This window comes from Apteryx rowi, unplaced genomic scaffold (assembly GCF_003343035.1).
Source record: "Apteryx rowi isolate R43461 unplaced genomic scaffold, aptRow1 scaffold_1142, whole genome shotgun sequence".
NCBI lineage: Eukaryota > Metazoa > Chordata > Aves > Apterygiformes > Apterygidae > Apteryx > Apteryx rowi.
In genome coordinates, this window is record NW_020447356.1 from 40,658 (window position 1) to 64,577 (window position 23,920).

General features: G+C 37.9%; 2 protein-coding genes across 7 annotated transcripts in view; one reads left to right on the forward strand and one right to left on the reverse strand.

The window, feature by feature from the left end:
• Positions 1-23,920, reverse strand: part of MCM9 (minichromosome maintenance 9 homologous recombination repair factor) — a 51,042-nt gene that overhangs the window by 19,422 nt on the left and 7,700 nt on the right. Inside the window, exons 4-8 of one of the 2 annotated variants that reach the window (XM_026079276.1) lie at positions 23,338-23,419; positions 22,135-22,335; positions 19,657-19,782; positions 18,427-18,546; positions 13,102-13,360 (exon numbers count right to left, since the gene is read on the reverse strand). In XM_026079276.1, coding sequence (XP_025935061.1) covers positions 13,347-13,360; positions 18,427-18,546; positions 19,657-19,782; positions 22,135-22,335; positions 23,338-23,419 — 543 coding nt within the window. In that variant the 3' untranslated portion in view covers positions 13,102-13,346. Of the gene's footprint in view, positions 1-13,101; positions 13,361-18,426; positions 18,547-19,656; positions 19,783-22,134; positions 22,336-23,337; positions 23,420-23,920 lie in introns of those variants that run through there. The other variant, XM_026079268.1, reaches the window with a different exon arrangement.
• On the forward strand, positions 60-9,685 carry LOC112972595 (histone chaperone ASF1A). Of its 5 annotated transcripts, XR_003255721.1 has the most exons (7): positions 60-281; positions 1,331-1,414; positions 2,163-2,278; positions 5,083-5,172; positions 6,805-6,981; positions 7,311-7,441; positions 9,278-9,365. XR_003255721.1 is itself a non-coding variant. In XM_026079286.1 (6 exons), the coding sequence occupies exons 1-6, from the start codon at positions 275-277 to the stop codon at positions 9,488-9,490; spliced, it is 687 nt and encodes a 228-aa protein (XP_025935071.1). In that variant the 5' UTR covers positions 87-274; the 3' UTR covers positions 9,491-9,685. The 5 variants fall into 5 exon arrangements, 4 of the variants coding, with proteins under 4 accessions (XP_025935071.1, XP_025935079.1, XP_025935105.1 ...); XM_026079286.1 differs by lacking the exon at positions 7,311-7,441 and having other exon boundaries at positions 87-281; positions 9,278-9,685; XM_026079320.1 differs by lacking the exon at positions 7,311-7,441 and having other exon boundaries at positions 98-281; positions 1,390-1,414; positions 9,278-9,685.

Sequence of the window (23,920 nt, forward strand, 5' to 3'; positions counted from 1 at the left end):
GGCGCCAGCTTGGGCCGGCTGCCGCCGCCTGGGGCAGCGCTCGCCCCCGGCCCGGCCCGGCCCGCACCCCTCGCCTGCAAGCGGGGTGGCGCAGCAGCCCCCTCGGGAGGGGGCCGGGCGCCAGGCAGCCTGCCTTGCCTTCCAGTTGTGCCCAGCTGTGCGTCACGTGCCGCTCCTCGCTGTGTGGATTTACATTGCAGTTAATCCACGACAGTCGGGATGAGAAGAGTTAGACTCTCCACCGCAAAATTCTCCATTCYCTTCCCCCATCTAAATGCAAGGTAGACTATAAGATAATTCAGGAGAAGTGCTGTTCTCTTTCACATAGAAAGCTAAAATTAAACATAACCTTCCTATAGTTTATGAAAAAATTGCTGTCGTTATCTTAGCTTTCATATGCAAATATATCTATTGTCCTTTTCAGTCAGTCCTGTGCGCTAGTGGTCTAAAAGTAAATTCATAAAGTCCAACCCCCTCTCCTACCCCTCCCCCCCTTTTAAAGTTATCCTTCCATATCAGGAATCCTAAAAAGCATTGGATCAACCTATTAAACATGTAATTTAACATTTGATTTATTTTTTAAAAGTCTGTTTTTCAGTACTAAATATTACTGGTCTAGAAGGAGTTTCATATGCTCCTCCTGGAATATAGCACATGATGGCATGATAATCTTAAATAACTTAGCCTAAAAGTACTCACTTGTTGTGTATGGTAACTTGCACTGACGTTGACAAAACACGTCACTAATTTACCTGCATTAGTAGCCTGCGTGCAGTATTGGCAGTAGCTAATAGTAGATGCTTACAAGGTAAATAAAACCCCAGATGCAGTACCTGGCTAGCTGTGTGTACAAAAAAATAAAATCACTTCCTAAACCCTAAGTCTGTTACTTAAAAACTGAAAACTTGTATTAATGCTAAGTGTGATAAGCGGAAGGACTGCATTAATGAAGAAAAATAGTTGACTGCAATCCTAAAGCAGTCAAATTTTGTTAAAGTGCTATTTTTTTCTTTGCTTAAGTTCCAGTCCTGCATCAAGAAACCATAACATAGACCTTTGGATTTTGTGGAGAATGCAAATAAAGTAAATGGAATAGGATACAGATTAGTGTTTCTGCATACATAATAAGGGCATTACTCATACAGTAAAAATATAAAATATACCATGTCCATTTTTAAGGCACTGTTTTGAAGGAACAGTTTCATTACAAAAAATACTGACTTTTTAGTCACATTCTTCCATGATGGTGACCTTCTTGTTTTCTTATTTAAAAAAAAAAAATTAGGATTAGTTTTATATGCATGTATCTATATATGTGTTCTTAAATCAGAAAGTGAAAGTGAACTGCTGGCCCAGAAAAAGCTAATGAATGCTAATTTGCTGTTTCAGTTTTCAAACACCTGTGGTGGAGAGGGTAAGTTAGAAAAACCTGTGACCTGTAAGAAATACTTGATTTTGTTGCATCGTGTTAAGAAGCAAAATGCTACTTTTAATGTTTTTGCCTGTAATTCCAGTTCAGGATGCGGACAAAATTCTAACACCAGTATCTTCAAAGAGAGTATGATCTAATCACAGTTTTGTATACCAGGTCACACAAGTTGTGTGTGAAAGAATGGGGGCATACACTTAGCACATCTGGTGCTTGCACAGTGGATGCTCTTATTCAATTAACTACCTTACTGGATCTGTATGGTATAAGCTATGAGATATATATATAGAGAGAGATATATAGATATATATATGAAAAGTGAAATTTCTTTTTGGGAAGTGAGTCAATGTTTAGGGCATGCCACACTGAGGCACATAGGCTTCATTGTTATGCTGGGGCCATTCAGACAGGTTTTGATAAAATTCTTGATGCATCTGCTAACCAATAAGTGGGCCCTGTTCTCTCTATAAAATTTGAAAATTAACCTGACTATGGAAATAGAGGGGTTCCTCCAGTACTGACTAAACAGAGAAGGATGGTGGGATGGTCCAGTTCATGGGAACTGGAACAGACATAGATAAACTCCTCCATGAAGACAGGTCCTTATTCCTTTAGGCCAGTTGCTATAGAAGCAATCTTAGGTGAAACAGAACAGTAGAGGCAAGAGTGGAAGACCCTTGACTGTAATGATAAGTATTTTTTTTTTCTTTTTTTACTCTTTCTTTTACTGTAGATTTGGAATGGAAAATAATTTACGTGGGTTCAGCTGAAAGTGAAGAGTATGATCAAGTGTTAGACTCTGTTTTAGTAGGACCTGTTCCTGCAGGCAGACACATGTTTGTATTTCAGGTAAGTTTGTTGATTCGTCTGTTTCTGAAAGAGGTATGTTTATTTGATATTTAAAGATGACTGTATAAAACTAAGTGGCACTTGAAAAAATAATGGTTAGTTAGAAAAGTATTTCAGTCATCTCTTCAGGTCTGATGCACCTTACTCTAAAGTCTGTTCATGAACTGATGTTTTTTGCCCCTGATATTTCCATCGTAATACCTTCACTTGTGGGATCAATAATTAGAGATATTAGTATAAGCACTGTTCCTGTAGCTACTGCTAATTTTGACCAGTCTGGTGTATAAACATACTGCAGGCCACTCAATACTTGAGAGTGTCCATTCCCTGGTTTATGCTAGCATGATCAGCTTAGTTCCACTGCAGTTGGTGGCAGTTGCAGGCAACCTGAAGAATTAGGTTAGTGTAGACAACATGTTCAGAAGATGTAAACTGTACGTTGTAAAACTTGGGCAGAACAATCATGCATTCAGTTCTATTTGGCAGGATAAATGTTCAACTGTGACATTTGACTAAGCAGGCTAAATTGCAACACAATATAGTAATTTGTAAAATAAGAAAGAATTTCAATGGTAGATAGCAGAGATTTAGGAGGCAAGTATTTAAAATCAAGACTGTCCCACAAATTCTGGAGTTTGTGACAATCCTATGAAATACTGCTGTTAAAGCCAGAAGTTACTAAGAAGGAGTAATTGAGGAAAGGCAGATGGAGAAAGAGCAGCACTAAGGTGGCTTAATATCCTAGTCTGTTTCCATTTTAGGTCAGTGAGAGGGGAAAAAAAATAAAGTAGACTTAAGTCTTAGACAAGCTTTTATATCAAAACTATAATTTAGCTCACTTTTTCTCTATTTATTCAGTACTAGTATTTTGTCTTGTAAACTGGCAGTAAAATCCATCAACTGGAAAATCAGACTTAAACAGAGAGCAGCTTACTGTATAGGAACCATGCTAGCTTCCCAAGTACTAGAAACTCATGTAACTATTTAAGGGCAAACACACACTGGAGTACAAACATTTTTCAAGAAGAACTCTAATGAATAAGCCTGTCTTATTCCCCACAGTCATTACAACTGTTTTAAAAAATATTGTCGAGGTTGGTRAGTCAAATGTGTAAGGCATCTTGATTAAACATGTAAGCCCTAATTACTTGAAGGCTTCAGGGTACATCTGAAACTAACAAATAAAGGGAAGTTTTCTTACAGGGCAGGCTAAAGGAACAGCTATTCAGATGAGGCTGGAGGTTACACTTACCAACCACATATGTGCAAATCAATCTTGAAAAATCCCTGTTTGGTTTTGGAGCTGAGTGTCATTTCTCCTCACAATAAATAAAGCATATGTTTAACAAACTCATCCTTTATTAACAATTCTTCCATTTTTCAAGCTGCTTTAGCTTATGGCATTAGTTGATCCGAAGCAGGTGATCCTCTAGTAGCCTTGAAAGGGGCTACCCTGTAGCACTTTATCCAGAGAAATTAGCTGGCATTTATAGTTCTGATTTAAAAGATGCACTAATCTCAGTTAAGTTAAAAAGATTCATTGCTGATGGTGATGGGAAGGAGTGGGGGAAGGTGCTCTCATAAAGGCATATTTTAGTGGTGTCACATAGGAAAGCCTTGAAAATGAAATGTATGGGGTTTGCAGTTTCTAGCCTGGTTATAAATGATAAATGACACTACAGTTAAATTTGGAGTAGGTGCATAAACATTTTGCTTAGATTGGAATAGGTACTGTAAGAGATTCAGTRCACCTTATGTTATGATAAATTTTCCCTTTTATTTCTAATGGAAGTAACTGTGATCTAAGTACATTAGACTTCAAGAGCACTAGAATGTAGGTGAGGGTAGGACGCTGCTAATGTGTACATAGGAGGCTACCAAAAAAACAAGTGCTGTAAAAAGCATTTGCTGATGACAGAAGCTACTTTACCCACCAAACTGAAGCTGCCTGGGAGATGAAGAGAACTAGTGAGGGAATGCCAGAATGGGGGCAAAGTGTAGAACTGCAGGAAGTGCATAATGTAAAGAAGAGAGATTATATTCACTAGAGACAGCATAGAGGAAGGACCTTTGCAGAGATCTAAAAATTTTCAGATATAATCAGCTGTAGTTTTTTCTAAATAGAAAAATGGCTGAAACTGCTAATAAAATGGAGTACTACACAGCAAAAATACCAAGAATGATAAAACTGCCTTTGTGAAACAAAAACTATGTGCATCAGTTGGGAAGTCAGCCTTATATACAGAAGATAGAGAATACTGTGCTTCTCAGACTTACACAATCAGCTCTTTTAACAATCAGCTCTTTTAACATTTAGAAAGTTTTTCAATATTAAAGTCTCACAGCCTGGCCTATTTGGATATAAATACCAAGATATAAGTAGTGAAACCTGATTCCTCCTCTCTAATCAAGCACACTTGAGGATTTGTAATAAATTCTCAGGAACTTTGTTTTGAAGCTATGGATATGTAAATAATTTACTGTCTTTACGTAGGAATATGACCTTACACTAAGTTAGCTACTCTGCAGTAACGGCTGTCTGTATACATATACCATGTGGAAAAGCAAGGTAGTTCAAGACAACGAATACTGCGAGTGATTACATAAATTCCTAAATAATTTCTAACATAAGAATGGCATATTAAGATAGTGATTTTTATGCAGAAGTTAATTGTACTTCCTCCTTTTGCCTACCAAAATACCTGTTTGCAGCTGCTTGCTTGTCACTTGCTTATACCTGTGTTCTATCTTCCTCTTCATTTTTTTTCACCTGTTTATGATCATCTGTTTCCTGGGGAATGAAGAGGTTTGACATCCAAGGCATGAAGTTCAAAATCTGTGAAAACTATTTTTTAAACAGTGTTCAGTTTCTCTTTGACACTCAGCAAAACAAGGTTTGTGTGTTAAGCAGGATTGAGAAAGAATATTTCTGTGGGTTCACAGCTGTATCATAGGATATTATGGGACATAAGATGACAATGGGAGCCTGGAAGAGCTAAAATCCCAGGGCATGAGTCCAGTTTCATGGAGGTTAAATGAAACAGTATCCTTTTGCAATATATTGTTTTATAATTGCCCACTGTGGAATTAAGTAACCATGTGGTTCTGGGCACTGATAGAACAAGTCTACTGAATTAAAATAGTAATTTCATCTGTACTGGCAGTTCTTGTGTTTTCTTGGAGGCTCTACACTTCTCCTACTCCTTGGTCATCTTTTCCATTCCTCTATACAAGTTATGAAGCCATTTGGTCATTTTCTGTTCCCTTCAGAACTGGAGGAAGGTCTGTTCCACTTGATTCCCTTGTTGTTTCTCCCACCTCTGGTGGATTTGTACCTGAGGGGTCCAATTTATTTAATTCTTCTGCAAAGTACCTACAGCTGCTTTTGAAAAGCTAGACTGGTTTGAAGGCTCAGAATTGAAGTAACAAAGAGCAGAAGCCAATGATGCATAGCCACTAGGTCCCAAATTTCACAGTGCTAGAGAACATATATACTAGAGAAAAACAGCAATGAGAGGGACAGCAAGAATTAATCCCATTCATCCTCTGTCCTCAGGCAGGATTCATTACACTTGAACTGTTCTAACATGCTTTGTTAATACTAACTTATCACAACACAGGTGTTCATTGCTGGCTTCAGATTTCATGCAAAATTGTAAATATGAGGCAGTTTTATTAATGCTTAGATTGCTGTTACCTTTAATCTTAGACCAAAATGAAGCATCATATTTTATCAATAAATGTTTATCTAGAAAGCGTCCTAAAAGACTGATCTAAGCCACATTTTGYGAGGCAAATTTCGGTGATTATTAATAACTGCAGTGCCGTGGTAAGTAAAGACAATGAGGGAGATCAGAACTGTCTATGAATTAGAATTGCATACTGGTTGCAAATATGTCAAGTGTCTCAGAGCGAAGATGCATTTAACTGCATACATTTTAACAAAACTAGGCATGTGAAAGGAGGCAAGAGACAAAGTAGTTTATTCCTTTCCTGAAGAATCTGTGGGACATCTCAGACCTCATTGTGGTCTGTCCCTTCTCTTCTTGCTGAAGTATAAGTTGCAGTCTATTTTTTAAGGGTTTAGTCTTGTTATATACATGCATACAGATCAATCCAACTTCAAAGGTATGAAAAATTTTTTTTTACTGTACTAAGTTACCAAGATGGGCTGGAGAGCAATGGCACTGTAGAACTGGAGAGATGTTAGTACACTTGCTCAAGCAACAGTTCAGCTGATCAGACATTTAAAAGCAGTTTTATATCAAAACTGTCTAATCACCCTTGAGAAGACTCGGCACACAATATTACTGCATTCTAAGTAATTCTGTCTCTAGAGGATAATGTCCTAAATTCAGGGTTGATGTTGTTGAAAAAGCAGGTATAGTTTCTTATTAACATGAAGAAAAACTTAAAGCTTGCATATAGTCTACTTAGCTGCTAAGACATACTATTCCAGAGTCCCCTGCTAGATAGACATATGGTATTGATTTTTATTTTAATCAACCTTTTCCTTTCACATTTAGGCTGATGCACCTAACCCAGGGCTTATTCCAGATGCAGATGCAGTAGGTGTAACAGTTGTGTTAATTACATGCACCTATCGAGGTCAAGAATTTATTAGAGTTGGCTACTATGTAAACAACGAATATACTGAAACAGAACTGAGAGAGAATCCACCAGTAAAACCAGATTTTTCTAAGGTAAGACATATTCTGTTTTAGTCATATCTCAAAGGTATGAAGAGGTTTTCTTAAACAAAACCAAGCCCCAAATGATTCTATGAAGTACATGAAACCAGACATCAAATAATGGAAAAAGACTTGGGAAAACAAATTAGAAGTGCTGTGTAGTTGTCATTAATTTGGAAGACATTCAGAAACCAGTGACACAGTTTCTGCTAGCTTGAAATCTTGACTGGAMTTTATTACTATTTTACACCAACTATGTGAAATAAACTGCTGGGTTCCTTCCCATTGCTGAGAAGATGGTTCTGTTCTGTGGAAAAACTGAGAATTATGTTTTTTTCTAGGACTGTCAACCTGGAACTAGGTTTTAAACATTAATTTAACACAGTTCCTACCCACCTGTACTACTGTTAGAGCTGCAGTTTCTGTATGCCACTAACAAACAAAGTGAAAAACAACTTATGGATAAAATGAGGTGAGAATATTGGTAACCTGGTAAGAGCAGGTTGGATGACTAGACAATCAATGGACAATTTGACCAAGGAAGTATTAAGTTTAAAAAAAATAATAATAAAAAAACCCCAAAACTTTCAGGGTAAAAACTGAACTAGGACTAGAATTAAAATGAGGTGTGCAATAGAATTATTTGGAACCTAATGCCTTGAGCACTTAACAAAGAGCACTTAAACATTAGTCAAAATCCTGTGAAATACTCTATACAGACAGATTCCTACAGAAACCAGCAAGGTTCTACATGGCATCTTGTTTTGCTTCCATGGAACAATTGTGTGGGGCTGGGGGGTTTCTCCCTATGAAAACTGATGTATACATAAACACACTCATGTGCAGAAGTTGTGTGAGGGTGAAAATAAATTTGGTAAAATTATTTCTCAAGTTTGCATGAATTATATGATTGCATATTTGAAAAATGACTGGGATAATGTATATACTGTAATGACTGGCACAGAGATAATCCACAGAGTCCCTAAAACTGATCTTCAAAYGTAACTAAACTAAATTGGTAGATAAATTAGTTTTCAAAAGTCACTAATGCTTTCCTGTGCTTAATTTTCATGGATCAGATGCTCAGTACCTTTGTAAAAATACTGTTAATTTGGGGGACTCTCAGACTTATCTGTTCCTTCCCCCCCCCAGAAATTATATACTTATTTGTATACTTTTTTTTGGTTTGAATGGTGGAATGTTGACTTCCTTTACTTGAACTTAGAAAGCCCTACAACTACTTGTCTTAATTCTGTTTTGTCTATATAAACAGTTAGCTTGCTCCTATGAAAAAGAACAGCAAAAACTGTCATGCATTTTTTAGAAGGTTATTAATTTAACCTTGGGACAGAACTTATACAAGCAGAAGATACAGTTATTAAACATATTTAATTGTAATTTATGGAAAATAGATCTATTAGGTTGAAAAATAAATGATCTTCTTGGTTTGCATAAGGGGAGGAATATTTTAATATGAGAGCACTTCTTTGGGGAATAAAATCAGTATTACTACCATGGCAAACTTCTTCTGTGACCAGTCTTAACTTTCATAATGAGTTGCCAATGGCTCTAACTTGCTAACCTAGAGTTAACTGTATTATTTTGAAAATGGTGAAAGATTCAGTGAAAATTAGCATTTTCTTTTTTGCTGTACTCATACATGTAACACCTTTTCAAAGGAAAATGAGGGTCATCCATGAGAATCCAATACATGAGTAGTGTCTAGGTGTGTCCACTGCCATTACACTAATGTCTTCCAAATCTAAGGAATGTTTTCATTTTTTAAAAAGAAAACTTTAGTTAAAATTAAGTTAGTGAAAACAATCTGAAACATGCTAATATAAGGAAAGGTTGTAATCTTAGATGAGAAAAGACAGTTGATGGAATTGATACAATTATTTCAAACACAAAATTGATGTAGAATTAAACGAAGTACTAAAAGCTAGCAAGCTTTTTTGGGGTGGTTGGCTGGTTTATTAAAGGCTGGCTAAAATGATAAGCACACTCTTCTTGCAAAGCTGTGACAGTCTTGAACTCAGGAGGAACAGTTTAAAAATGTCTTCAGGAAAGGTATTTTTTCCTCAGACAGGATATTAGCTTAAATGAACTAGTGGTGTGTTTCTGTAAGTGTGTTTCTGATGCATATATTATCTATAGATCCACATTTTGTATGTATTATCTTTTTAAATAAATTGTTTTACACATACAAGGCTATGGGGAGTAAAAGGAAAAAAACATCTTCTATATGCATATAAACTCCAATTTGAGATGTGCACAAGTATAATCCATGTATTTTCTTCCCTCTCAGCTTCAAAGAAATATTCTGGCATCTAATCCCAGAGTCACAAGATTCCACATTAACTGGGAGGACAACACTGAAAAATTGGAAGATGCAGAGAGCAGTAACCCAAACCTACAGTCACTGCTTTCTACAGATGCATTACCTTCAGCATCAAAGGGGTGGTCAACATCAGAAAATTCATTAAATGTTATGTTAGAATCTCATATGGACTGCATGTGACTAACCACCATCATTTTGGTACTGCACATGTGTTAAACTGTAAAAACAACCAGAACTATTTCCCTCAAATTCCATAAGTACATAGTTGACAAGCAATGTGAAGAACTTGTTTTAAAACATCCTGTAGAAAGTTTATAAAAAAACAGTATTTGAGCAAATTGTGGAATATAAATACAACTATTTTTAAGTAATTGCTTTTTTTCTCTAATGTGTTATTCTATTTGGTCTAAACTGAACTTGATTAAAGTATACATATTCTCCCCCCTCCCCTTCACTTTGTAAGCACTRTTAAAAGCTAAAAGACTGAAAGTTAAAACGTTCAGGCAAAATGAAGCAATAATGACTTGTCCTCATCTCTGATACCCAGATTGCCAAATATAAAGTGCCCTTTAATAGCAGTTTAAGAACAAAGCTGTCATTAGATGGAAGTTCAAAGAAAAAAGTGCTCTCAAAAAAAAAAATATATATATATATATCTCCAAAAATGTCCTCTCACTGTGAAAGCAGACTATACAGTATAATTTTAGGTGCAAGCTTCTTTTCCTTTCAAGGCACATACTTGTTACTTAAAGCATGCAATTTGAGATTTACCATCTGCTATCTCAGATTTTAGGACTTTCTTTTTTAAATCTCTTGCTGCTTGCTGTTTAGTCAAATTGTGGTTTAAGGACAATGTTTCATTTGGATTTAGGTGGGTACCTCAGCAAAGAACCATTTTTCAGCCACTCTAATAGTACACACAATTGGTTGGAAGGCTTCAAGCAATTATTAGAAAATTTAAACATCAAAAAGAATGGCATAAATACTTAAAAATGTTCTTCTGCAAGATTATGTACAATTGCTGGTTGGTACTTTTTTTTTAAGTATGCTTTATTCTTACTAGTAATAAGGAGTTTAAATGTCTTGTTCTTTTTCAGTTTTCTAAAACATCTGGAATTTAACACATTTTGGTTTTCTCTCTATCCTTTAAGGCACTGTGCACTGGTACAAATCAAGATTAAGACCCTGCTGTGGCAGGCACTGCACACTTAAGAATACAATGCCTGCCCTGAAGGTCTTACAGTGCAGCATCCCTATTACCTGAGGCATCCGTGAAGATAGAAGAACTAGGTAGTAAATTGTAAAGACTTAAGACATTATTATGACACTTAACAATTTAGTTATTCCTTCCAATCCTCATCAACTTTACCATAAATATATATTATATGTGACTACATATGCACTTAAAATTGTAATATGTCATATCAGATTACAAGAGTATAGTTCACTAGTTACTGATAACCACAGACACTGTGAACCTTTGTAGGCTCCAGGCCCTTTAAAGAAAGTAAATTCCATGACGACTGACAGAAGTATTGCTCTGAATAAAAAAAGAACACTTTCTTTTTCTGCATTGTCTGAGAGGGATGAGGATGTCCTAAGTAGTTAGTATTTGTCTTTCACGTCATTAGTGAAATTGTCTTCTTTTATAACACATACATACATATATATTTTAAAATCAGATTTTCACTGAGAGGCTCAAAGGAATAACTTGATCTAAATGTACATGAACATGTTTTTTATATGGAAACTCAGCAGTGTATATGGTAGCTGAATAACCAACTTGTACTGAAAGCCATTAATATTTGGAAGCCTAAGTGTAATGTATACTCTTGAAAATCTCCCTGTAATTGTTAAAATGATGACTAGCAACTTAAAAATATTAACACTTTAATAGCTGCATGACTTAACTGGTACCCAAACCAAGCCATTGCTTCACTTGAAAGTTGAAATTATGTGAACTTTCTAAGAAGACATATCTTTTGCCTTTCACTTATATTAACACTTCAAAATCTACAGGGACATTTCAATTTTTTCATACACCCTGTTCTATTTAAGATATCTCTTAAATGTAAATAACTTAGTAATCTGCTTAAAGGCTGGCAGGCTAATGAAGACAAACTTGATTTAAAGCTATCATAATAGTATTTCAAACCCTTGTACCTATTAATGTTAATGATTTAAATGAAAGCATGAACAAATACAAGTATAACCAGAATCCATCCACCAGTAGCATGCAGGCTTCTTAGAAGCAAATGCTGCAAAGTGAGGGAAGCAAACCACATTACAGCCATTGCAGAATCAACCACAAAATAGTCAGCAACACTACTTCACCCAGCAAACCACTTAACTTAGAGAAACCAGAAAGACCTATTGCTCTGTTTAAGAGAGAAAAAAAAATCCAGCTGTGCACAAGTGAACTTGGGGGGCACTAAACTTCAAACTAGACCAGATGGCATTATGCTGCAATAGAATTTGGCACCACCTTACCTGATACACATACTAGTTGTAGCTGACCCACCACTTACAGGAGGAAAAAATAAATAAAAAATCACCCTACTGTGCTTGATGAAAACTAGAAAAGAGCAAACATGCCCACTATGAAAGAGCCTCACAATCTTTGTAAGAGAAACAGTCTTGTTAGGCTCTTTGAGAGACTGGATGCCTCTAAGGTCTTCAACAGTTCTGTCCAGATCTTAGCACTCCATACACATTGTCTTCCAAACATCATATTCCCTGGCAAAATCAAATTCCACAGATTTCAAATTTAAGAAACCAAATTCCAGTACTGCAGACCTGATCATCAGGCAACATCACAGCACAAACTCAGTGGTATTAAAAGATATAATGAATTTAAGCCATCTCTATACAGACTGTTCCTGCTGATGTCTCTGAAGCTTTCAAAACAGCAGACTTTTTAATGTGACATACAGACAGCATAGCATTACAGTTTCAAGGTCCAAGATGAGTTAATCTTCCCACAAACCTTTACTTGTAGAGACCACCAGTGAGACAAGAAAATGCTACAGATTCTATTGACAACACTATAGTGATTAACTGCACGAATTTTACTCTAGATAGATAGACTCAATTCCATTAGATGATTGTCATAATGCTTATCAGAGGTTATCCATGTAAGAAGTAGATGGATCAGACACACCAACATTACTGATGAAAAACATGTTTTTTTATGTCTAGGTTGGGGGGAAAAAAGGACCCTTTCTCTTACAGTCACTGTGATTCATTCATGTATCATCTTCCATCTAAATCAGTGTGACGCTCTGTTTAAGTAAGTAAGTAAGTTTGAAGGGGGCAAAAAGATAGACACCAGCTCCATCATAATGGAGACTGGTGAAATTTAACTTCTCCAGCAGCTTTGAAAAGCTCCACTGAAAATGCCAAACTTTAGTCCTGACCTTCAAGGCTGCAGTAGCTCAGAACTTTGCTACAATAACCACAATGACTTAGTTCATAGCCCATCAGACAGTTTGTATCCTTGAGACCGTCACAAAGTCCAGGACAGAGCTGACAATATCTAGTCCATTATTTTCCTTTGTAGGACCTGAGCTGCTGATTTTCCTGAAGTCAACTCAGATGGGAGGCTAGCCACTTTCCTCTATACAAAAATTGCCCACTGTCATGTGAAAATGGTAGCAGGAAGAAAAAGGAAAAAAACTCGTGCATGCACACTGCAGGCAAATCTTCATTTACCAGAGAAGGAAAAAGCAGAAGCTACTAAATCTCGTGGCTTCTATCTGGGCAGCTACAGGATATCTTTTACATACTTACCTAACTACCCTGCCACTTATCTGTAACACAGTGGTCTGCWAGCTTGTTGGGTCAGATTCTTCCATTTTGTTGAGAGTCATAGGAGTTACATCAGCAGTTGTGTGGAGGATTGCTTGCATTAGGCCTTCCAATTTGTATTTATGTTTCCAGCTAAAGTTCTGCTTCTTGAGATCTGGTCTTGTAATGTGCAATATGAGGTAGGCTACAGAAGACAGATGAAGGGAATTTTGCTTGACTTTTGGTCTTCTCAGCAAAGAATATCTAAGGAGGAGGAACCAGCTGGAATCAGTAGGGAGGCTATGCTAAAGGCAAAAAACAGGTTTGTATCTGGAAAGCAAAGGCCTTCAAAGGGAGGGAGGACACACTTCAACATTTCCAACTTTTGGTAATGCTCTCAGAGGCACGACGGGGCACTCATGGACCATAGCCTGAGTGATGTGACTAGCCTTCCTGCAGACAGAGAAAACCAGAGGAGGGAGATCCTTTTGCTGCAGAAGGGGTAGAGCAGATGGAAGAGACACCAGCAAAGTGTAAACAGCAATGTTAAGAACTAATTTAAATGCTATGAACTTAAGTAGTTCTTGAGTCTCCCTCCAGAAACCCCTTGGATCATGAGATGATAAGGAGGGCTACCTTTTAATGTAGCAGGGTCCTCTGGTTTGTTCTCATCTCACTGGAAAGATGTGGCAAACCTACACTGGTACAAATTGGGAAGAAGCAGAAGGCTTTATGGTGTGGCAAAGGAAATCTTGAAGATATCTAACATCACTCTCAAAATCAACTGATTGAAATGCCTGCCATTTCAATAGCAGGAGAAAAGAGTCTCTGGAAGGCCTGTCTGAATGTATTATACCAGAAGAGCATAAGACCAAAGCATTTCCTCCAGCCCGCATGACCAAGATGTTGGACCTGTGTATTTCCTGTCCCTCTTTAACTAGAGATCTTTAGGTATAGATATATGAACAGACCAAAACCTCTGAAGACAGCTGTCTACTTGGCTAAATAAACTGTTGCATGCAGGTAACCAGGGTAAGCTCTGTCTCAGGGCAAGATCATCTTGAAACAGCATTAGTGAGGGGAAATTAAGGGAATTTAAGGATCTGCAAAAGATGAAACATTGTTACAGATGTGACATATCTCCCAGGAGCTTTGATTACAACCTCAAAATTCATTCCTCAAAGAAGTCTAGCAGTTTTCCTAGAGAGTTAAGATCTCTTCAACTTGAGGCCCAACTGTTTAAGGAAAAGCCAGTGAAATCATACTCTCAGGAAAATATTTTTGAGGCATTTACTGATAGAAAATGGCTTCAAGTTCACCTACAGTTATGAATATTCATGAAGACAATGAAGAATCCTGTGGCAGAAGTGAAGATCTGAAAAGACTGACCTAAAGGCTGCATCTCTGCAATTGCAAAGGCTGCAGTAGACTGATCAGGGCCAGGGCATGGTCCAAATGCTGTCATCCATAGTGGTGAATTGTTAGTATGCTGCCTGGCACTGCCTTGGCCTGTACCAACTAGCACTCTCCCAGGGAATTCCCAGAGGTAGTCTGGGGATTAGCACAGACCAGGGACCACTACAGGTAGGCAGTTACGTTCAGGGAAAAATCTCTCCAGCTTTTAGTGTCTCGAGTACCTGTTCAAAAGAGAGAGAACTGTTACCACCATCTGAAGCCTGCTCAGCAGGAAGAAGCTTACTAAGAAAAAGAAAAATGGTTGTTTCCACTTCAGTTACTTTTAATGGACAGTATCAGAGTGCTGTTGGCATCAATATACACAATGACAGACATTGCAAATTGTCATCAAAAAGGCAGTACTCCCAAGGCTCTGTAGAGGCTCTGAGAAGAGAGGACAGAAAGCTGTATTTCATACAGCTCCAGAAGGGGGTACTGTACAGAACTGGAAAGTAGGAGAAACAGTAGGTAGTCTCCCAGATTTTTAGACAAGTTTTGCCAAAGATAATTCACAAGATTCTTTAAGCAGTCCATCTGCGAAAGGACACAACACTGAACAAAACTTTGGAGAGGTCTCAGTGGCCAAATATCCATCAGGAAGTGGCAGAATGACTGGCCACAATGCCCAATAGCCCCAGACTCGCCAAGAGCAGGCATGTGTTGGTTCCAATCCTGATAGGGTGTGACACACCACTCAAATCAATTGCTGCGGATATCAAGCTCCAGGGGAAAATGAAATATTTTCTTATTAGTGATTATCTTATCCAATATGCAGAAGCAGCATTATGGCTATAGGCACATGACYATGACTGCAAAATAGTTGTTTAAACTCAGTAGTAAGGTTGGAACCCAGGAAGAGATTTTGTTAAATCCCAGCAAGTCTTTCCCTCTTGAAAGCTATGTATCATCTTCTAGGGAATAAAGGCATATGAATGACTCCTTGACATTCTCAGATGAGGCATTAAATAGGAAGAATTAATCAGGCCACTTAGAATTGGTTTCCAAAGGATAGTGAGACCTAGATTCGTGGTCAAAAATGCTAATATACTCACGGGGCGATACAAAAACTGAATCAAGAGATTTTCAAAGTAAGAWCTGATAAGGAACTACCAATTGACAGCTCCCTAAAAGAATTATGAACCCTCCTTGTATTGTCAAATTATTTTTAGATCTCATTCCTTCATTTTCTAAGATTACTGCCCCATTATCCAACTTGCAGAAAGAGTCCAAAAGGAAAGGTACATTGGATAGAAGAAGGTAAAAATGCTTTTAACACTTTAAAACACTAGACCTATTACAGATAGGCTTTCAAAAAACAATTTATAGGACAAATGATGCATCTTAAGTAGGACAAAGAGCAGGGATGCATTCATTGCTCAGCAGCATCTGGCCTTACAAGTGTAAGGATTTGAAGTGAGGTACAAAGAAAGTCACTGCTTGAATGCTGACCAAAAGACATAGGAAGCTGCAGAGGGAAACAAAAGTTCCCTTCAAGGAAAGAGGTATGTGACTGGGAGGTCCACTGTTGGTCCAAGCTTCTTTTGTTTTGCTGGAGGGATTCAGCTAAGTTATGTTAGCAGTTGACTTAGAGGTCAAGTGCCCCCATCCTCCCACTCGGGCCAGCTGTAGTGACTGGGAGCAGCAGTGATTAGGAGGGGACAGTGAGAGTGGGAAGGAGCCGAAGGGAGAAATGAGGCTGTGGAGCCTCTGGGCTTGCTCTTTCAGCCTGCATTCCTGACTTAACTTCTGCTTTGAAACAGAACCTCTTGTAACTTCTCTAAAAGCACTGCTGTTTATAACCAAAGCTCACTGTGTAACATGCTCTATGATAATTTCTCAATGCAATGGTGAATTTTCTTAATATTATTTCTTAATAATATTAGTCTGAAGAGAATTAACCAGAGCCAGTAATTTAGCTGCACTGCAGGCTGCATTTTATATAAGGTAAGCAACTAGTCAAAACTCGAATTTATGGATTTAGTCTTTTTACATTGGAAAAAAAAAGTTTCTTCTCACAGGAAAGCAGAAACTGTTAATTCAAAGTATGCCATTATAACAAGGAAAGCAGAACAACTTAATAGTTCTCTAAACTCACCATTTGGAGCTTCTGCATGAAGAACAAGTTCACAAAATCRGTGTGTTAGGTACAGTTACAAACATTTTGATAAGCAGGATACTTCTCGTACAGGGATGGCAAAGAAAAGGATTCAAGCTACATCCAAACTCCAGGGCTAGAGATTAAAGCTGTAGTCCAGCAATTCTAGCCATGGAAAGGTTCCCTGAAGCTAAACTAGGGTTAATTAGATTTCCAGCTAGGATCCAAGTTTCATTTATGATAAGGCTCCTTAAGAATTTCAAGGTGGAAATTTGGGGCACATGCTGTAAAATCTGGGAAAAGTGAGGGGGAGAGAGTGCTTTTTTAAAATATAAAGATTATTTAAGTGGTTCTAAAGACTTGAGAGGACCCTTTCACAAATGAAACTCCATCTCCACACATCAGGAGAGCTGATTCTATAGCACACATACCACAATAAACTAGTAACCTACAATACTGCATTTCAGAGAAATGTCTTTGAACCTAGCTGTCCTGGCTGAGCTGGAAAACAGATCATATGGAAAATAAAGCAGAGTGGGAGATGTGGTGAAGAAGGCAACATCAACACTGGACAACAGCAACATCCAAGAGCAGCGGACGCAGGGGGATAACTACTGACAAAAGTGGGCAAAGTCACATTGAAATGCATAGCAAAATTTCACTCCAGGTTACTGCCGGTCCCTTGGCAAAAATTTAAATTATCTAGCCTGTCCTCAGTTCTTAACACAGAACAAAAGGTGGAGAAAAGGTTATGCTGAGCTAAAATACTCTCTCTGGCTTCTCTCCAGACATATTTGTCAACAGTTTGAATGGAAAACTAGARGCATATGTATTTCATAATAAATTTCCTGCACACAAGAGTATAAGTTCAACATCACGTTTCACCATCACCGAAATAAGTTGTTGCACTTACACAGCTATGAAAACCTAGTACACACATGTACACATAGCTAGAACTGTGAAAGATTTATTTTCTGGTTTTCCCAGGTATTAACAATGCTGTTTCCCAGACATAAAATGAAGAGCAACACTGTCTGAAAAACACTCAAGTTAGATGTGCTAGCTGAGACCATTGKTTTTTTTGTCCCTAATTATTTCAAGATGTTTAATGCAACAGTCACATGCTCAAGTAGAGTAATTTATAGAGGTGATGTAAGCCTGTATATTGTTCCCAGAAAGAGTTTGTAAAGATACCTGGCATTTTCAGCCAGCTGGGACATATCTAAAGTTAAAAAAAGAAAAAAAGAAAAAACAACTCAAAACACCTTTGCTCTCCAAACCCATCTTTATGAGTCAAAGATAATGCCTCACCACAGGGGTGCATTTTCAGAAAGTAAGCAGAAATCAAACTGGCATTCAGCCAGAATATATAAAAGCATGGAAGAGAGGAGAATATCTGTTCAGGAGAAACCAAACAATTCTACCCCATCACACAGTGTGAGCTCTGGAAAGACGTCAGATTTGTCATAGCTGGGAAGAACACTAAAAATATAGGTCCAGATCATCCTCTGCTAGAAAAGCAGCGAGAGGTGCCTCTGGATGATGCTTCGCAAGCTTCCCTATTAGGAGCTCATCATACAGCTCCACTGATACAGAAGAAGGGGCAGGACTGCCCTTCTGCAGACAGTCACACCAAACCCCACTTGTCTCCATGGCAGTTTTCCACTTAGACTGCATTCATACAATCTTAAATCCAGTTTTTGGTCATATATACAAATGCCTTTATATAACCATACTCCAGTGAAAAAAACCAAAGTGTTCCAACTGAAGAAGCACATACCTGCACTTGTAGATCCAATTCCTGCAGTAAGCACAGACCGTGGTGTAATCTTTACCGCATACTTGAGAAACTGAGATTTCCCCGTACCCGGGTCTCCAACCAACAAAAGATGTGATTCACCTTGGGGAAAAATGTTCATGTAGGAGTACATGGTACATACACAGAGAAAGATACGCRCAGAATACTTTGAATTAAGTAATATTTCTCATTCTTTATCTAACATTAGCACTACATATACAGTATGATAAATAATTCTGTTCAAGACTGTGCTATTTATTGGGTGCCATAAAGGTATTATTTAATAAAAGCATCCAGTCATATTGCTGCACCCAGACCAAATACTTATAATAAAATATGAGTTCTTACATTTTAGAATATTTGTTTCACAGATTCAACTCGCTCTTGAACAGGAAACAAAAGGCTACCAGGGTTTAATAATGATTACACTATTCAGTTACTTTAATTAATGCAAAAAGGAATAATAAAACCAGCAGGTTGTTTTTCTTTACTTACACCGTTTCATTTCCAACAGTCACACAATGTAGTAATTTCAGATACAATGCAATTACAAGTAGATAGTTTAGCTACTACTAACTCACTAAAGGGTTCTAAAATTATTTCATTGTCTTATACAAAATATTAATACAACTTCAATTTAAATATAAAGTCTCTAACTTTTTTTAACTGCTGGAGCATTAACAAAATATTGTATTTGTATACACACACATATTATTTTAGAATTATTATGACCTACCTAGATTATGACCTGCATACCACCTGGCACATGGCATATTTGCCATCTAATAACAACAGAAGGAGAATCAGCAGGCAGATAACTTACAGTAACAGATCTAAGTGAGATGTGCTGACAATCACAGATGGAAAAATCTGGCACTAGGAAGTAGAATGAATCCTTTCATTTTCCTTTCAATTTACTATAGTGATCCATATTAAGGAAACATTAATATTCCATCCTTTGATGCCAAATACTGCTATTTGGGAAAAATTAATATAAAAAGAGGAAGCCTAGACATTAACTTTATTTGTCTGAGATTCTGGAAGAATACTCAGCATTGATTAAAAATTGCTCTCAGTCAAGACAATGGGATGATTATGCTTCTGAAACTGTACCTGTTTGATTTTGGAGGGGGGAGGGATGCGGGTGAAGAGAGGGATGAGAACAACTGCTAGAAAAGAGAAGAATGTGATACTATTACAAACAATACTAACCTCTTATTCGAGTTCCAGTAGCATCAGTCCTCTGTACACCACCAGCAAGCACCATGGCCACAGCTAACTTCACCAGGTACAATCCAAAAACTTGAGGACACAAACTAGCCAAAATTTCATTCCTCCCTAGAACAGGAACAAAAAAATGACACTCAGCATTACCCTAAGAGTAAAACTTGGTGTAAATCAGCAAATTTGTCTGATTGATTGACTGAACTGTACACTGAAAGTCCCTGCACCGACAAACAATTTGGGCCTGGTTCCTGAACGAGAGGAATAGGCCAGGGAGGAGAACATTTATTTTTGTTTTTAAATGAGACCCAAAGCAGTTGCTTGATCCAAACTTCCTTCATTACAAAGAAATTAAATACTCCACTGCCATAAACAGCAATGCAAATCCTATACCATTTTAAGGAATGGATGGTCTGGATATCAGGAAAATAGGCACTAGTAATGGGCCTTCATACAAATTCTTTTGCTTCCAAGTAAATGTACAGGGGCTGTGAAGAATAAAACTTAAAAACTTTGTAAACTTGCATATATTACTTCAAAATATCCCCTTGAAAACTGGTGTGTTTCACATTTAAGAAAACTAAGTCACATCTAAAACTTAAAGTATTTTGGCCTAAATCTGTGCACCATATTTTTGTGCAGACATGGTGTGGCTCATTTTCTCATTATTGTCTTGAATCTCCTTCTCCTTTGACCCTTATGTACTCTCCCTCTCCTCCTCCCTCCCATATTCTCTTTCCAGCAACAAAATGTTTCAATCTGCTATGATAATTTTGTTGGCTTGGAAGGCGTGTAACAGAATTAATTCTGTCCTTTGAAATTCTGATACTAACAGCACATAAGGGATCACAGTTTTAATACCATAAATTACCTTCACTGCTAGGGCATAGAACAGAGCAACCAATTTTGAGTTCTTAACATAATGTTTAAAATTTGAATGCAAGTACATGAAAACCATAAGAYAGATCTGGTAAAATATGTAGAGACTAATAGATGACTTGAGGCATATGTGTCTCTTGTGTAGGTATTTTGAGGGAATTAACACTTCTTTGTCCAAAACTGAAATTTTCAAAACCTTGGTCAGCTGCTGCATAACCCAGGATTTAATTCCACAGTCACCTCTGAGCTGAGCTGCTCAGCAGTTCTGCCTCTTCTCATTTCTTATTCAGAAAAAAAAAAAGTCACTTGTCTACATGACTAAGYTTGCTCTCTCGGAGAGCTGCCATGATAATCTTGTTGTGACTTAGACTCCTCGGTCAAGTTTGATCCTGCCCTCACCTGAGGGGTTCTAATTCAGAGAAACAGTGTGGAAAGGACAGGCCAGGTGGTCAGGGTTCTTCTAATTTCAACCCCATTTCTCTTGTAGCCACTTCACATCCATTTATTTGTTCTGAGTAGGTAATATTGCATAAAACCACACTGCTCACTCCAGGTTTTCAGAAGTCATTCCCAGAACAAAGGGTTAATTGGGACCTTCGAAATGGATCCTGAATTACTGTCTGAACAGTTCTAACAAGGGTGGTGGGAAATGTTCTCAATCCAAACAGCAGCAGGCTAGCAGTTAAATTGCTTTCTAGGAAATGCAGTCCTGAAGAATCTCTTTGCTTTTGAAGATCTCCAACTTCTTATCGGTACTCTAACTTTTGTGCTAATACGGGCAACTTTGTCACCTGCTTTTCCTCCCTGCTGATATTTTAAGAAGAAAGACTAGACCCTTTTCAGAGTTCTGAAAAGATGGAGAATACTGGTATGAGACAGTTCAATGACATAAGTCCTAAATAGTCCATTGAGCTTTCCTGCAGTTCAGAAGGAGGCATTCAGATATTGGAGAGGAACAGAGTTCCAGATACAACCCTTGGCATCTATTAGCTGGTTCGCTGTAGAGCACGGTAAGTTTAGGAACCAGCCTGCTAAACACTCTGGCTGTTCTGGAAGCTCCTGTGAATTGGCAGATTCTCCCCATTCATGATACGAGGCTCCCCAGCACCTAAATCATGGGACTATGCATCTACGCGTTAGGTTAAAGGCGAGACACACTAAGCTCTGTGGCAAAGATTCAGAGCTTGATTTTGGATGCAAAGACAGAGAGTCAGATCTCTAGCCTCAGAGTCAACAATTATCCACACAATTTCTTCTAAGTGGTATGCTTTTTCTTCTTGATTATAAAACACCTTTCTCTTTTTTTCCCTGATACTTACATTATTTCTCATTTCTTATTAATAAATGTTCCATAAAACATTTGAAGAAAATGCTCAAAAGAAGAAAGATCAAGGCAGCATGCTTGGTACTGTTTCTTCAGTAATTTTTAAGTAAGAATTTCATATTTCTATACTGGGAAAAAATTGTTACTTTATTAGGTGGTGGGATAGGATAATGGGGAAAAAATGTGGTCAGCTGCAGTATTTTCACTCCTGATTTCATCTACATCTGAACATGAGTCCTACTTTAAAACTTTCAACTACTAACCTGCTAAGGGATCATTCCTATGCTTTTCCCAGAAGTCTTCAAATTCCTTGCGGACTGCTTCATCAATCATAACCCCTGCTAGCTGCTCATTGTTTACTTTAACATAGTTGGCTTTCAAAACAAGCTCCAAGTCACAGCGTGCATCCTCGTGGAAAGGTTTCCATCTCTGCATTACTACTCCATACACTGTGATGTCATCTCCTGGGGGTAGGAACAAAAATTGATAAAACAGTATCTGTCTTAAGGTATGCAGTTGTGTCAGTTAGCTGTAATGTACAATAGTGCAGCTTAGATCCTGTGTTACAGTTACTAAGGTTAAAAAAAAAAAGAAAAAACACAAGAAGAAGCCTCCTGCAGTTATTGAAAGTCTAAAACAAACRTTATCTGGATTGCTTATGTCTGGGGTAGAAAGTTACTATGTCTTTCCACTTCTGATTAAGGTAGGTGCATTCTTAGAGGTGTAGCCATGCTTGTTTCCTCCGTTAGGAAAGGAAAATTCTCATTAAACTGTAGAAGCTCTTCTTTCTATTAGATTTACTAACCAAAAAATTTAGTCAGAACTTATACAGTATGACTTCTGATAATTTTAGTGACTAATTCCAGTATCACTTGTGAACATTCTGGCCACAGCATTGTCCTGAGATAGTGCAATCAGCAATGAACACCGAGTTTCTTGTGGGGATGTGCCATAAGTTTAGATAAATATAACAATTATATTCGAGAGAATTTTCAGTCCATTCTTCATACATCCTCCCACCAATTAGCTTCCTTTTTGAAGGCCAAGTAGCTTTTTCTATCTGCAGCCTTCCTTAGACAGCAGGTTAGGTTACACAGCTTTCTGAACCTATAGAGAGGCATCACACTCTCTGCTTCAGTCCCTTCCAGGTGGACCAATTTCCTCAAAAGACTTGGGATTCTGACACTAACAAGTCTTAGCATACTTTCTGTATGCCACACCACATCACATTACTCATTAAAACTGATCTATCAAACACTCAAGATGTAACATGTGGATGTATGATATTTTCTACAGTAGTCTTCAACTGCCATGCTAACTTCCAAGTTGAAACTCCAACATGACAGATGAACATATCTCATTAGACAAGCCCTCAGCATTGACACCTGCTTGGCAAAGAGTCATCTCAAATGGAAAAACAAAAATGTTTATGGTACAAATACATGCAATATATGCTGTGTCCTCACCAGACTTGCAACTGTCCACTAAGTCATCCTCCAGAACAACCACCATGCAGCGAGGGATGCTTCCAACAGACAGCCTTTGAACCTAGGAGAGGGAAAGGAAAAGCACTTAAGAACAGCACCTTTTAAAAGCCATTTAGAGTTGCTCTGTTTGAGGATCTGTGTTTCTTTCCTGGAACTGAGGTCAATCCTTCTTTTTCTCACAAAACTTATATGTGCCATATGCCAGTAAACACGCCACTACCACCATGAACTTCATAAGGGCACTTTAATGCTGATAACAATGGAAACAGAATTGGGCATTAAATTAGCTGGAGGTGCTCAAGCCTGGGAGGTGCTCAAGCCTGGGAGGTGCTGCGTGATTTCAATATCTTGCAGGAGAAAGCTCACTGAAAGAGGTCATTTGAAAGAGTTGAACTTTTTTGTCATGATTTGAGATTTCAGGGTTGTGATCTGCAGTGCAGAGTCTAGTTGGAGGCCTGTAGCTAGCGGTGTCCCCCAGGGGTCAGTACTGGGTCCAGCCCTGTTTAACTTATTCATCAATGACCTGGATGAAGGGACAGAGTGCACCCTCAGCAAGTTTGCT

Coding starts and splice junctions, on each gene's coding strand:
- LOC112972595 (XM_026079286.1), top strand. Junction 1,415..2,162: donor AAACACCTGTGGTGGAGAGG/GTAAGTTAGAAA, acceptor CTTTTACTGTAG/ATTTGGAATGGAAAATAATT. Junction 2,279..5,082: donor GACACATGTTTGTATTTCAG/GTAAGTTTGTTG, acceptor TGGGGAATGAAG/AGGTTTGACATCCAAGGCAT.